The 15319-nt window shown below is 40.8% G+C and overlaps 2 protein-coding genes and 1 long non-coding RNA gene across 5 annotated transcripts; 1 reads left to right on the plus strand and 2 right to left on the minus strand.

Annotated features, from left to right (window-relative positions):
- Positions 1 to 1748: 1748 nt before the first annotated feature.
- Positions 1749 to 10992, minus strand: fggy (FGGY carbohydrate kinase domain containing). 3 transcript variants are annotated; one of them, XM_042084743.1, is made up of 16 exons: positions 10730 to 10990; positions 9573 to 9775; positions 9344 to 9455; positions 9057 to 9208; positions 7675 to 7763; positions 7438 to 7553; positions 6684 to 6812; positions 5946 to 6049; positions 5750 to 5857; positions 5580 to 5641; positions 5315 to 5465; positions 3609 to 3683; positions 3384 to 3504; positions 2864 to 2958; positions 2428 to 2489; positions 1749 to 2105 (listed from the first exon to the last, which is right to left on the minus strand). In XM_042084743.1, the coding sequence occupies exons 1-16, from the start codon at positions 10773 to 10775 to the stop codon at positions 2027 to 2029; spliced, it is 1704 nt and encodes a 567-aa protein (XP_041940677.1). In that variant the 5' UTR covers positions 10776 to 10990; the 3' UTR covers positions 1749 to 2026. The 3 variants fall into 3 exon arrangements, with proteins under 3 accessions (XP_041940677.1, XP_041940678.1, XP_041940679.1); XM_042084744.1 differs by having other exon boundaries at positions 9573 to 9779; XM_042084745.1 differs by lacking the exons at positions 9057 to 9208; positions 9344 to 9455; positions 9573 to 9775 and having other exon boundaries at positions 10730 to 10992.
- LOC121704256 lies at positions 8119 to 9050 on the minus strand. The gene is made up of 2 exons (XR_006030359.1): positions 8647 to 9050; positions 8119 to 8595 (listed from the first exon to the last, which is right to left on the minus strand). It is a non-coding gene; the product is annotated as an uncharacterized LOC121704256 (long non-coding RNA).
- Positions 10993 to 13267: 2275 nt separating the features above from the next.
- On the plus strand, positions 13268 to 14950 carry LOC121704186 (transcription factor AP-1-like). The gene has a single exon (XM_042084749.1). It carries the CDS (start codon positions 13654 to 13656, stop codon positions 14584 to 14586), a length of 933 nt encoding a protein of 310 aa, XP_041940683.1. The 5' UTR covers positions 13268 to 13653; the 3' UTR covers positions 14587 to 14950.
- Positions 14951 to 15319: the final 369 nt, after the last annotated feature.

Below are 15319 nucleotides of genomic sequence, written 5' to 3' on the forward strand. Positions count from 1 at the left end.
ATATTTCAAAAAGCAATAAATCATATGATAGTCATTTAACACAATGTAAAAATGTACTCTAATATTTACCATATTGAGACTTCTGATCAAGGTGGGACATTGTGTTTAGAACAGCATTGAACAATGCAAAATGTAAGACAATGTCTATACGGTCATATGACTTGTGGCTTGAACACACTGCCTGCATCGCTTCTGAGGAATGGCTCTGTTGTGTGTTGATTTTCATTTCAACGCCCATGACAGACACAGCTCGAAACCTGCTGCAACGGCGACCCGGCTACAGAATAGAAGAGATGCTTATTTTTTCCATTTCATGGAAGCAGTTTTGTGCAGAAATGTATTGAAAAGAGCCGTTGATAATTAGTGTTTAAAATGGGAAGTGGAGGCTACATGTGTATTATAATGGAGCGAAAATAGGATGACCACCAACCACACTCTTAAAATGGTCTGAGCTGAGGACGCCACCCAATTTCTGCTGATAGGCCCATTTCTATTGGGGTGAATGGTTTCTGTTTGTGCCTGGGATTACCTGTGGGGGCAGGGATTCAAATTACAGCTGATTGGTTGGTGAGGGCCGAGTCCCAACCCCTTTACCACAATGGTGACCAGGGGCCTATTGCACAAAACTAGGATAAGGATTGGACTAGGATTCCACTGCCCACTGCACATTCTTATCACATATACCTAGACCCACTGTCATTATTGAAACGTTTGTGATCATTAATTAACTTTTACATACTCTCCATTCCTGACCTGTCATGCACCAATGTGACGTCACGGGAGTGCCTAACCATTTTGCGCTGGTGATTCTCCTAAACAGAGGTGTTGCTGTTGTGAAAAGGCTATCGCTACCTACTTCACGCTGTAGAAAAAGCAATGAAGCCGCTCTAGTTGCCATAGTGAATCTGTGATCGGTGGCGGGGTCTATTTGAGGGAGCCGTGAGCGCACACTTATCCAGGATAGGTTTCACCTGGCTTAATGAAGCCGTGTCTGCTCATCCTGGCTTGCTCGTTGTGCAACCAATTAAGCCTGTACGCTCTTGTTTTGGATTCATTGAGCGCAGCTCAGTAACTTATCCCGGATGTCTTAATTCTGCTTTTGTGCAATAGGCCCCTGGTCATGGATGCGCACAAAATATGCTGTTAGGGGGAGTCTTAAAAGTCTCTCCTAAATGCACATTTGACGGGTATCAAAGAGGGTTGAATTTCTTTTGGAATTTCATAAATGTCAATTTCTGTGACATTTAAGTTTCTTTTAAAAAGAACACCACCATGGGTATGCTTTCATGTAGGCCTCTAGTACCCCTGGAAAGCATTTGTCAATACCAACACATCAGTGGCAAAAAATAGAAATCCCAATATTGCCACTGGCTTCAGATTCAGGAAGTGATAAATAGTCAAATTAAGACCTTAGGGATGTGGATATGACTCAACATGTGGTTATGGCCCAATGCTGTATTAGCATTGCACTCTGCTACTAGCCGCAGTGGGCTGGTGTCAGTTTAATCACATTACACAGTGCACGAAGAGCTTCTGTCTGATGCGTTTCATTGGCATCAGCTGCAAGGGATTTGTCCAGTCCTCCCATTAGGACAACAACACACACTGAAGGCCAATTAAATGGCTTTGATCTTGTAGTGCTACTGCAACAACTGCTCACATTACAGAGTGCTACACCTCATGTGGGGGCCAGTGAAAAGGGTGTTGGAGAAAGGGAGAGACAAAATGATATTCCTTAACCAGTGAAATAAAGCATGTTCGTAGAAATAATTTATTTTGGTAAAATTACTTTTAGAATTGTAATGTATTGTATTTTGTATTAATCTTGGTTGTGGTCCCTTATCAGAACAATTAAGTCGCTTCCAGTTGCATCAGCTGAAAGGTTTTACACTGCAAGTTCTAATGTCTCAAAAAAGTGAAATTCTATTGGAGAACTGTGCCCTGGTATTGAAATGTCAGTAGTGCCACTTCTTGTAGTGTGGTGATGCTCACTTCTCACTTGCAAAAGGAGAGATTCCTCTTATAGTCACTCCTGCATGAGAAGAGCACACTCCCTCTGGTGGACAAACAGCCGCAGGAACACACTAAATTTCTTCCTGTAGAAACTGGAAGACACAGCATTTCAGGATCTTCTGTTTCTTAGTATCTATAAGTTAACCCTTCAGCCAACTAAAACACTAATAACAATGCAGTTCATGTGTTTTGTATGTGCAATGATAACAAAGCAAAACATAAAACCATAAATAATTAATAAACCTTTAGTTATGCTTGTGGCCATTGTGGTATATTTTGTTAAAAAATAATTAAATGTTCACTAGTATTGCAAGTTCCTAATGCTACATACACTATATTTATTAACACTCTTGATCGGGTCAAAGCAATAAACTGAGGACATTGTGGTACATAAATTATGTAACAAGTACTCACTGGTCTTGCCCAAGATTTGGTTTTACAACTCTGCCGACTTTTGCCATTTTCTCCATGGCTTCCTGGAAGACAGTTCAGGGTGAAACGTTTCAGTTTGTAAATGTGACAGCTGCACAATCACACAGATAATTAACACTGCGTGTGATATTGAAGTGATAATCAAAAGACTTATCAACATTACAATTTATCATATGAAAAAAGGCTAATGCAATATTTTCAGGTATTATTTGCTTTTGCAAACAACATTCTTCCTTCCTTCAAATCCTGTGAAATGCTTATTTTACCCTACATATGTTCTGAATGCTACTATGGCATGGGACTATAATGATCCTGAACTAATTCTCAAAGTCACAATCTCTGTATTCACCAAGTAAAATACTTTGTGCAAATTATTTTCTTAGTGTTCTTAGTGATTCCTCTGAGAGTTGTGGCACACCTGAATGGACTTGTGGTCAAGAGAAGCACAGGCTCCTAAAATAGCAGCTCCCACCAAAACAGCATCTTTCTCAGCAGGCAGAACCACTGGTAAACCTGAATAAGTGTTATCATTAGTGATAAGACACAGCATTTGATTAGTGGCATTATCTGGACATGCGCAAGGGAACAAACTTTCTGTCCATGTGTACAATACAACGGATGGCCAAAAGTCCATTACAAGAATTCCGGAAGTCACACAGAAGTGTGATACACTACGAGCATGCAAGTGCCTTTCATGGAGGATGGACACCACAGAGGTCTTAGCCCGCTATCATTCACATTGATATTGGATGCAAATGTGCCACTGATGAAATTCAAATGGGATACTGGCACAGCGGCATCCCATGCAAATGAGCTCATAGTTCCCACCCTACTGCCATCAGTTGAATAGCACACATGTACGCAAAGCACACCAGTCCACAAGGAACTACACTGTACCTGTATAAAGTCCAGTCCCGTGCTGCCTTGTCACCACTTACCTGTTGCGTTAGCGTGCATCTGCACAAACAGGGTGTTCTTACTCAGCCCTCCACACAGGAAGAGGGTTGTGATGCAGTGTCCTGCCTCCTTCAGAGCCTGTAGGATGTGCCTGGTGCCAAGCTGCAAGGCCACAAGCACAGGAGGAGACCGTTCTATTCAGAAGGACTTTCAAATGACCACAAGGCTCACATGAAAGGTCCACTCAAGAGGATTATATTACTCACAGCAATAGCCTGAACTGTTGCCAGGTATAACAGGGCCAGGTCATCCAGGGTCTGGGACAAGGAGAGTCCAACAACCTACTCAAGAGGAGAGAGAGAAAGATTGATAACCTTAGTGAGTATAAAATGTTGATGTATGTTGAAATGTAAAATGACGCCTTCCACAATCTGAATTCCGAAAAAGTGGTGACGGTTTGTAAAATGTAAATAAAAAAAATAATGCTATGATTTACATATCATGTCCACCCTACAGTATATTTAATTGAGAATAGTTCAAAGACAATATATCAACTGTTGAAAGACAGAAATGTTATTGTTTTTTGGAAAAAATATGTTCATTTTGAATTGAATGCCAGCAACATGTCTCAGAAAAGTTGGGAGAGGGGCATTTTTAACACTGAGTTGCTTCACCTCTTCATTTAACAACATTCTGTAAATGTTTAGGAATTGAGGAGACCAGTTGCTAGAGTTTTGAGAATGAAATGTCTGCCCGATATAGGATTTCAGCTGCTCAACAGTCTGGGGACTTAAATCATGTTTTTCATTCCACAATGCACCAAATTAGACAAGTCTGGACTACAGACGGGCTATTTTAGCACCTGGACTCCTCCTCTATGGAGAAATACGTTTAAATATGTGCAGAATTCATTTTGGCATTGTTTTCCTGAAATATTCAAGGTCTTCTCTGAAAAGACACTGTCTGGATCACAGTCTATGTTGCACAAAACCTGTGTACATCATTCAGAATTGATTGTGCAAATTGTCCATGCCATAGGCACTAATGCACCTCCACACCGCCATGGAAGCTATTGTTAACAAATTGTATACATCGGATAGTTGAATAGTCCCTCTCCTCTTTAGCCCAGAGGAGTTTATGAGTTCCAAAAAGAATAGCAAATTTTGATTGGTCTAACCACAGCACCATTTTCCTCTTTACATCAGTCAATTTTAGATGAGCTCAGGTCTTCAGATAAAATGGTAGAGTTTACATACACTAGCATTTGTGAACCTGTTTTAAAGGATTCTCTGAATATTTTCATGATGTTGTGTACTGTAGATGTTGAAATTCTCAAATATTTCATGATAAGAAACATTATTCTAATATTGTTTCATCATTTGCCCACACAGGTTTACACAGAGCGATTTTTATCCCCATTCATGGTTCCAGTTCACCTAATTAGTTGTAATAATGTTCTTCCTTTTGTTGTCTTTCCCATAACTCAACTTTTCCATCCTTTTGTTGTCCCGTCCCAACTTTTTGTTGCTGGCATCAAATTCAAAATGTGCTTATATTTTCCATGAAATAGTCAAATTTCTGTCCTTAAACAGTTTTTGTCTTTGAACTCTTCAATCTCAATTAAATATAGGGTTGACCATAAACTGTAATGCAACATGCAGTGCTTTTGTGTGTTTACTGTAGATGTTTTTGATAGCGTAACATATTTGATATGGTATATTTGACACAAAAATGAATGCACACTTAACATACTGTACAGGTTCTGTCACTGATGATGTGTTTCAATCCATCACTAGATGTATGTAACTGGCATACAAATAAATCTTGAGACAGAAACATGTATCAAATATCAACACCTATCAACAAATATCAACACCTTCCCAATGCTTGTGTGATGCGTTTTCTGTCCTGTGCATTTTGGTGTGTGTGTGTGGATAACCAGAGGCATGAGGCAGATGACCTCTTTGCTCACCATGCCCTTCAGAGTGGGGTCTGCTAGAGGAGACCGGTTTCCATGGAAGTCAGGCCACACATGCAGACTGCTGGTCAACTGGTCCAAGTTAGCGGGGTCTTTGGTCATAGCCTCTAGATGTTTGTTCAAGTAGGAGTAAACACTTTCTTGGCTATGTAGGAAAATAAGAAGATCCGTCGTCAGGATGAAACTACCTGATGCTTTTTCAAACACAAAAGCGTTTTGTGAAAGATGTAGTGGTGGTTTAGCCTTTTTCTACACTAACCTTCTCTCTGCTTTCTCCATCAACTCAGGGAAAGCAGCATGGCCTCTCACCATGTAGTCAATCTGCTGACAGAAAACTCTATGTATGCATGGCAATACAAATCATCAAGGCGTTTAGTTTCTGACTGTACAATAAACGTCTAATTGGTCAGTATAACAACCTGAACTGACCAGTCTTCCAGTGGCACTCTGCCCTCCTTCATTCAACCACAGTGTGGGCACCATGGCAGACCAGTAAGGTCCCCAAACACCAGGAACAAAGATGGGGTCCTGGCTGATCTAACAGGGCAGACATGTTCATGGCCATTGAACAAAGACACTGTTGGGCATCAGTTCGTCTCAAGTAAAGAATAACAAAAACACCTACTGCCATGTGACAAGATGATGTGCCACAAATCAAGGCCAAGCGTGAGGTTAGAGGTTGCTCTTCACATGGTAGGTGGAACCCGGCCACATCAGCGCCAATAACACCTGTTAAAGGAATTTAAAGGAACCGTATGTAAGAAATGTATTTCAATTAATCATAAAATGGCCCTGATATGTCACTACACATTAAGAAATCATGTTCATTTCAAATAGTTATAGTAGTCCGGCCAGGATATTGTCATTTAAAAAGTGAAGTTGCAGCCCTCAACTGATGTTGATGTTGTGTTTTGTCATGTCATGTTGTGTTTTGGCCTGATGCGCCACCCTCCACCTATCTACTAATCACAAAGTCAGTAGTGTTTCGCCATCCGGGTTGGCAACCTCGAGTCAGGGGGGAGGGGATACACCGCTCTACAGTAATTTGAAAGTGATTGCAGTACCATTTTTGGCCACAATCTTACATATGGTTCCTTTAAAAGACAAATGTTACCATTGAAACATGGAATACTGGGAAGCTGATCCAAATGGTAACTGTGTCTACTGTTGAGGTCCAACTGCTTTGAAAGGACAAAATCAAACTATTGGACAATTGGTCAACTGTCAAAAACCAATTGTGTGTAAGCCTAAGCCAATTAATGCCCTACTATCATCTTTTCATGACTTGGCATCAACTGCTGGGCCATCATTTGTTCTACCTGCCCCTGGATCTGAACTGAACCTTGATGCTACAGGAGCTCACCTAGCCCTCCGGCATGTGCATCTATGAGGCTGGCAGCCACGGCTGTGCCAGGGACGAGTCCCAGCTCTGCAGCTGCTTCTTGTGAAAGCCCTTCACCCACAGCAGTACCAGGGGTGCAAGTCACGGCACCTGCTCTGAGGAAAAACACTCTTAAAACAAACGTGTTGAAAATAACACAACTTGTGTTGTTGTTGTTTTTTAAACACATCTCTATGTCCAGATAGGGACAACACAGTTTGTGTTGTTTCTAATATGTTCATTTTAAGAATGTACCAAAACCATGATGGGGTGTTGTTAATATTATTATAACCACTTTTACCAGTATTCATTTTTTTGAATCAGTGGATGGCTCAGAGTTTGTGGATGGGTGATTAGGAGGTGGGCAAGAATTTTAACTCTTTGATGTAACTGAAAACATATGGCCGAAATAATGTATCTTAATCAATAATCTTAATCTTTATCAATAAAAATAAGGATAAAAAAACAACACACAAACAAACATGACAGGGTTCTACCGCACAGGTAGGTCTGTAAATGAAAAGTACATTACTACAATGAACAGTCATGTATGTCCCCCACAAAACCTTTTAAGTTGCTTTACAGGGGAATGCCTGTGGTCAGTATCAAGTTTTTTTTAACATGAGTAGGTCATGTCTAATATCAAAACAGTGACAATGACTGATTTATAAATAATCCACTTCAGTGAAGTTCTCGCATATTTTAGCACTAGACATCTAAAGACAAATCATAGCACCTATTTTGGAGTAGCTGTTTTCCAAAAGGTCCTCGAGGCCAATGCTGGTCCAGAATGTGTCGTCCCATCCTTCTGGAGGGGAATAGGTCCATTTACAAACTAAAGTGCAAAGGGATCTAAGAGACAAGAGAGATTTGTGTATCATAAGCTAGGAATGCACTCATGTTTCATAGTTAATTGCAGGGATATGTGTATGTGCATGTCAAAACTCAAGAGCAGCAGTGAAGCTTACAGTACCTTACTAATGATCCAGTAGCTTTCCAAGACAGAAAATCTGGGAGGTCAAAGAAATGAGCAGCATCCTTCCAGCAACTCTCCTTCAGGTTCTATAAACAATGCCAAGACAGAAGCAGGTTCAAAATAGTTCTTATACAGAGAGCAATGCACTAATTGTGACCATGACAGCATTGTTGTCACACAGAATTATCCACTACTCTTCGGTGAGAAGCCTAAAAGGACACATAACTTATTCTTCTGAGAGACATTTCCATTCTCACACCGCCGGTTTTGTAGTCTCTTGCAATACTTCACAGATCTGTTGCAACACATCTGCATTCCTTTGCAATACAAGTGTGTGAAATTGTTTGTGGGTGTGAAATCAGTATCTCTAAAAATTAAACTCCTGACGTGTACTCAAAGGCCTCACTGTTATGATAGCACATCACTGGTGTGGACAAATAGTAAGTAAGTAAGTAAAATTTATTTATACAGCACTTTTCACAGACAGGGTCACAAAGTGCTTTACAATGTGCATAGACAATAAAGCATAGTAAAAAATTGGCTAAGAATAAAGTAAAGTAAAAATACAGCAGATAAAATTATTAATAAATAGAAGACAGAGGTTACCCAAAAGCTAGCCTAAACAAGTGAGTCTTCACTTGTCCTTAAAACAGTCCACATTCCCAGCAAACCTAATGCTGGTTGGCAGAGCATTCCAGAGTCTGGGTGCCATCATGGCAAAGGCTCTATCCCCACGTCTTCAGACGAGTGTGTGGCGTGGATAGCAGATTTTGGTTGATAGACCCAAGAGACCGGGAAGGGGTGTGTAAGTGAATTATGTTGGCAAGATAAGCAGGGGCCTGACCATGTAGGTTATGGTGAGAATTTTGAATTGGATCCTAAGTAAGGGAGCAGAGTAGAGAGGTGATATGGGTGCACCTGTTTGGAAGCCAGTGAAGGGAGCAGAGTAGAGGGGTGTTATGGGTGCACCTGTTTGATCTAGGAACTAGCCTAGCAACAGCAGGTGCAGGTGGTGAAGGACAGATTTGTTGAGTGAGGAGAAGAGTGAATTGCAATAGTCAATACGGGAGGAAATGAAGACATGGATGAGCATATCCAGTTCTGACTGAGACCACAGCCCTTCATTTGTTAATGTGTGCGTACGTGGAAAAAAACATTATCTGGACAGTAATTTGATGCGAGTTTCAAAAGATAGGGATTTGTCAAATGTCACCCCAAGGTTTCTTAGACTAGGCCGGACCACAGATGACAAAGGCCCAATGTTTCTACTTAATTAGAGGGATAGCGTTGTGTCACAAATATCTGATTTGAGACTCAAAACATACTGGAATGGAATCTCTTGCCAATAAAAAAAGAATTTGGCTATGGCCTCAGGTCACCTCTTTTAGCCACAGTAACTTTGGGGGCTGCATTTCTGGGGACATCACCCCTCCCACTCCCCTCAGGACCCTGTGGCCAGTGGCAGTGATCCGAACTGCTTGCTCAGCAGCCCGGTGGTCCATCCACATGACCACATTCCTCTCACGGACACCTGAGGGAGGACAGGAGGGTAACATCTGGGGCCATCAATAAATCCAGCACATGGGGGATATATGTAATGTTGTACATCATCATAAAATTAGCTGAATGGAAAACAAAAAGTCCAGGATGTATTTACACCACTTACCATCATGATTAACGGCAACTGGCTGAAAGCTGTGGTCCAAAACAACCAGGGAACAAGTTGCGTCAAAGCCAATGCCTTTGACTTTGATCTTGTCAATGCCTTCTGTCACTTTCTGTAAAGTCAGATGATGCCTTGTTAATATTCTACTAAGACATCACACATTTACAAACGAAGTGGCTGACCACAATTCAACATGACAGTGGGAAAAGTTTAATTTCATTTAACTCACTCTGACTGTGCTGCAGCACTTGGTCCAGATATCAGAAGATGATTGGACGTAATGTTCCGGATGAGGTTCCCAAATGTGGATCGGTTCTTCGGCCATGCTCTTTATCTGCCCATCACTTGTAACAAGTGCCGCGCGAACGCTGGCTGTGCCCACGTCTACTCCTATGAAATACCGCTCCATGCAACCCTGGACACTCGCCATATCTACCTAAAACATGCATAATTTAAACAAGCAACACGTTTGTCTGATGACAAACGCAAAATGGACCCACAATGGCTGCCTTGCACTACTCCACTTATACACTTGCATACTTTGCAACTTGTTGTTGTTGTCCTGAAAACACTTCTGAACACACTTCTGCTGCTCTTACATAACTTGCACCACTATGCCACTTGCATATTAGGTCAAACAGAACTACCTCAGCCATTTATTGGCCTGACTTTTGCACTATTATATTGACTGTCTTACTGTATGCATGCACAATTGCACAATTTCAACCCAAATTTTGCTGCTCTTATTTCTTCATTGTATGTGCCTTCTTATTTACTTTTTATATTGTTTACTTGAATGTTATGTTTGTCTGTGGACCTAATTGGTATAATATGTCTTGTCTTCACCGTGGGATAATGGGAAACGTAATTTCGATCTCTTTGTATGTCTTGACATGTGAAGAAATTGACAATAAAGCAGACTTTGACTTTGACTTTTAAAAAAAGCTCAACACATAGGTTAACAGTAAAGATGTGTTCCGCCAGTCAATTGGCTTGTAATATAGGCTGCTCCATTCATGAAATGTAAACTCAATTTTGATTGTAGCTGTTAGAAGCCAGGCCAAAACACGGTGGATTTACATGAGTAGGGGAGAGAGAGAGAGATGGGTGCACTGCAGACATAGGTCTATATAATACGATTGCAAAACAATTCTATGAAAACACAAACTTCATTTCGTGCCACCTTTCAGGATTACGAGGAATATACAATGTAACATTTTAAATCACAGTCACGCACAAGGCATTGTGTTGTTGCCGTATCAGCCTTGCCATTTGTTTCAGCAGGCTAACTAACGACAAACTTATTTGGACAACTAATGAGCTACTACAAAGTATAGAGACACTAAAAAGGCAAGTAACTGCATCTGTTCAATAGTGTTCTCTTACCATGTGCAGACCACCAATAAATCAGCTGATAGTCAATTTTGGTCATAGGCTAACGCACTACACTCTTTGTAGGCTACATTTACGGGTCCCACGAAGGGTCAAAATTGTGGGATGGCTAACCTATAACCATATAACGGATCACATGACCTGTGTTGTTATTTCGAGAGAACTTCCTTATCCTGAGTTCAAATCCAACAATACATTGCACACACACAGCCTACAGCATACTTTTAGAGTAGCCTGCTAGACTCAGTAGACTGATTAATCTTCAATGACATCATGCCAGACTTAAATCCATGGTGTCCACTCCTGAATGCTATTTTGCTTGCATTTAGCCTACTCTGTGTGAGAAATGCTATTGGAAAAAATAGCCTACCCACTTAAGTAGGCTACATTAGGAAAACATGCATTCAAGAGTGTCCAGGGCAAATGAATGACTTAAAAAGTCGAAGTGTGCCGAAAAAAAGAAGTGTGTGAACTGCAGGATGTGTGTGAGGTGAGGAAGTGAGTGACCTCAATCAGAGGGCAAGGGCAGAAAAGCTTGAAACAAATCTGTAACAGTTAATTGTACATTGTAGCATTGTGTTGTAGTTGTATCCTTACCTCTCGGCAGTGGAAATTATATAAATACTTAATGGGGATATGTAATTACTTTGTTGTAATGAGAATGTAGCTAAAGTGGGTGAATGTATTAACAAGCATTATTAACAGCTGCGTACAAAAGCCAAATGGCAAATATTTAAATGGCTGACTGGTGGCAGACAACTTAAAATCTTGGTGAAATTGTGTTGCTATTGAAGACCAAAATGAATGATCAATGTAAGTTGTAATACACACACCTGGTATCAGAAACATCATAGCAAGTCCAGCAATTATTAAAACAGATCTACATTTTGCACTTTATAAACTCTGTCAGTATAAACACTAAATGATGAGCATGGCATATATTAGCCTTTTATGCATCAACATAGAATGTTCTCCAGAAAAGTGTAGCCAGGCCTATATGTTTTTGAGGCCACACTAACAATTACAAAATCAAATCATACATGAACTGTAATGGTGATGGTGTACAGTTTTCATTTCATGCATGCACAGAATAGGCTACTTATTGCATTTGGCAAGAGACTGTGCTGTATGAAGACTACAGCCATAGAGTAAAATCAGCAACCTGGCCATTCCACTACTGAACTTTCTTCACAAGTAAATGAAAACTGCATCCATCAGAAGAATCAGTGCAAGAGGTCAAAGTGATTGTTGACAGTGTCTTCCCATGACAGGCCAAAGTGACTTGCTGGAACATTCCAACTCTGAATTCAGACTGAACGTGTCAAATGCCTTAATGTGTTTGTTTCACTGCAGCCAAGGCAACCGACAGACCCACAATCCTCACTGAAGGTTCTTCTTGACAATCTGTCTGTGAAGTTCATTCCTGTTTTACATGCATGTATTCATTTCATAATTGTTCGACTATGCTGCCTAAAAATGTTCAAAACATAGAATTAAAATGGGAATTAATTATCTAAATACAGTACATTCAATGAATATTGTGTAGACACTACAAGGTTAAAGTGAGAACTTAAACATAAATACATATTGTAGCAATATTGCCAAGAAAATTACAACACATTAGTAGCCTGGTGTATGCAACTGTTAAATGCACAATAACCTCTTAACACACTGAAACTGTTGCATTCATATGCAGAGCAACAGAGGCAATACAACATATTTATTTGGGAACGACATGAAAAGCAATACTGAAAATGATCTCCTGTCAAGAGGTTCTGAGTGGACCTACATAATTGGTCCCAAGATACCAAGAAGTGGCAGGATTGCAAATGAGGTTGATGAATGAAACAGTAGGGCCTAGAAAATGTCCAACCGGAAACATATGTCCGTCAATCACTTAAGGCTATTATTAAGTCATGTGGAAGTTTCCCCTTTGCTATTGATGTAGGCCTACATTTAGAAGGTCAAAAACAAGCTGTATGTCAAGGAGCCTTACTGTAGAGGAAGCTATGTCTCCTCAATACACGAATGTTTGTGTTGAATTTTGGCATTATTTCAAGGCTACAGCTCTGGTAGATAGCCAAGCAGACATTAGTTTTTTTGTTGTTTATACAACACGTTAAGTTAATTAATTGCTTCGAAATACACTTTTAATGTATAGGCATACAGTCTCGTGTGTAGGCCTAGCTGAAATGTTACATTTATTATTCTTAACAAGAGGATGGTCACTTTGTGTTCTAGAGTTTACCTGAAACACACCATTCCAAATATAAGCGGCAAAGCGCGTTTATCGGCAATATATAGGACACTTTGGCTCACCGTCCGTGTAAACTATGCAAAAACACGACGTAATCCCATGGTGCATCTGGAGCAGGGCATTACCTAATCCCATGAAGCACCGGGCTAAAGAAGGGTGGGCCATCGACAGAGTATCAAGCCCAAACAGTAACGCCCATATCGATGAGTCAAACCAATGAGAAGTCTTAAATGTGACATCATTGTTATTTTCAGAGGCAAAGCAGCAGTGCTTCTTATAAAGTTTGACTCCACGTTGGAAGTAGAGTGAGAGAGAGAGAAAACAGGGCCGGGACGGTCCACGATCAGTTTTTAAGATATTTGTCAAGTAGCTTAGCCGAAAAATTGGAAATTCTATGATTTTTTTTGTCCGCCGCTTGGCAGACTGACAGTTTACAATCGGGGCTATGCGTTCCGTGAGTGGAAGAACTTGTCGATAGACATTTAAGCCTAACATCGAAATATCTGTGGATATAAAAGAACGACCAAACGATCAAATAACAAACCAGCCAACGACCGATCTCTTTTTCATATAGCTATAGGCTACTATTGGGGAAAACCGGACAGACGCCTGTGATCCGCCCTCAAGCTTTCCAAATTGTGGGAAGTTCACGCGAGTCAATATGGAAGCCACATTCTATGATGAGTCTCTCAACGCATCCATGCCTCCCCAACAAAAAAATGTTGGATGTGGATATAATGCGAAGGCGCTGAAGCTAAATATGACCCTAGATCTGAATGATCCAATGAAACACCTAAAGCCGCACCTTCGCGCCAAGGCAATGGACATACTGACATCACCCGACGTTGGGTTGCTTAAACTGACGTCGCCTGAATTGGAGCGTCTGATTGTACAGTCTTGTAACAGTTTGACAACGCCGACTCCTTCTCAATTCATCTCTTCCAAGAATGCCACCGACGAGCAGGAGGGCTTTGCTGAAGGCTTTGTCAAGGCTCTTGAGGAGCTCCACCATCAACAACACATGCCCGTTATGGACTCAGCGGATCAAGGGATGCCAACATCCACCGATATGGCATCTGTGAACTCCGATCAGGGAAACGTATCGCTGAACAGTTCTGTCCGTATGGATCCACCAGAATACTCGAGCCTGAGTTCACTCGGCCGCGCACCTGCGTACACCGACTCCAGCTCCATTGTGAGTTACGCGACTATGTCCGCGCAAAACGCACCAGGCCCTCGAGTGCCATGCCACCACCCGCTACAGCAGGCGTACAAAGAGGAGCCACAGCGAGTTCCTGATATGAACAGCGACACCCCTCCCTTGTCTCCAATTGACATGGAGAACCAAGAGAGGATTAAAGCAGAGAGAAAGCGCATGCGAAACCGGGTCGCTGCGTCAAAGTGCCGGAAAAGAAAGCTCGAGCGACTCTCGAGACTGGAGGAAAAAGTCAAATTCCTAAAAACTCAGAACACAGAGTTGTGCTCAACAGCTAACATACTGCGAGACGAGGTTGCGCAGCTCAAACTAAGGGTCATGGATCACGTAAACAGCGGCTGCCATCTCATGTTGACGCAGCGGATAAAGGCTTTTTGAGTGGGATTGTGAACATTTTAATGGACTTAGTTTTTGGAGATAGCCAAGGATTTAACGTAGCACTTAAAAGACTTTAAAATCTTCAGCACATAGATTGGGTTTCCTCAATTTCCTTATAGCCTAGTAATAAACTGCAATGAATTCTTAAAGTATGCTTTTGGACGTTTGACCTTGTCACCAGCAAACTTCTGCAGTAGGCCCTCTGATTTTCCAAAATTAGAGGTGGAAAGATTACTAACCACATGAAAAGCCAATTAGTTATTGATTGTACACATTTCATGTTGGGTCCGTTGCTGAAACTGAATCTTACTATGCTGAACTTTTGTTTACAATTTTGTTAATAAAAGAATAATTTCACACTGAACTCTTTTGATATTTGAAGCATTTGATTGCATTTAGGATTTCCAAATAGCTTGTTTTTGTAAATCTGTAAATACTTTGTTTTGTTTTGTAATGTTCAATACTACTGCAATACTTAGTGTATTACATTGTGTATTACATATTAAAAACTGAAAGGGCTACCTGATTTCTGTTACAAAATTGACTGTGAATGATGACTGACTGAACATAATTTGGGGTATTACAGCAAATCCACTTAAGCAGACCAATTATTTGAATGTATTGATTCAAAAAGTAAATTTCTAGAAACTCACACACCATACAAAAATTGCTCAAATTCACCTTCTCGCGTAAAAATGATGCTTCACCTCCTTGAGTAAAATTATGATTGAAA

The sequence above is a fragment of the Alosa sapidissima genome, chromosome 1, assembly GCF_018492685.1.
Source record: "Alosa sapidissima isolate fAloSap1 chromosome 1, fAloSap1.pri, whole genome shotgun sequence".
In the NCBI taxonomy this organism is placed as follows: domain Eukaryota; kingdom Metazoa; phylum Chordata; class Actinopteri; order Clupeiformes; family Clupeidae; genus Alosa; species Alosa sapidissima.

Bases quoted from the DNA above. Each gene is read 5' to 3' on its own strand.
- fggy (XM_042084743.1), bottom strand. From the start codon at position 10,775: ATGACCAAAATTGACTATCAGCTGATTTATTGGTGGTCTGCACATG. The intron at 9,209-9,343 runs GTAAGTGGTGTA...GTCCTCCCTCAG, and splicing joins AGTTGCCGTTAATCATGATG to GTGTCCGTGAGAGGAATGTG. The intron at 5,858-5,945 runs GTAGGTGTTTTT...CTGCCCTGTTAG, and splicing joins CATCATCTTGTCACATGGCA to ATCAGCCAGGACCCCATCTT.
- LOC121704186 (XM_042084749.1), top strand. From the start codon at position 13,654: ATGGAAGCCACATTCTATGATGAGTCTCTCAACGCATCCATGCCTCCC.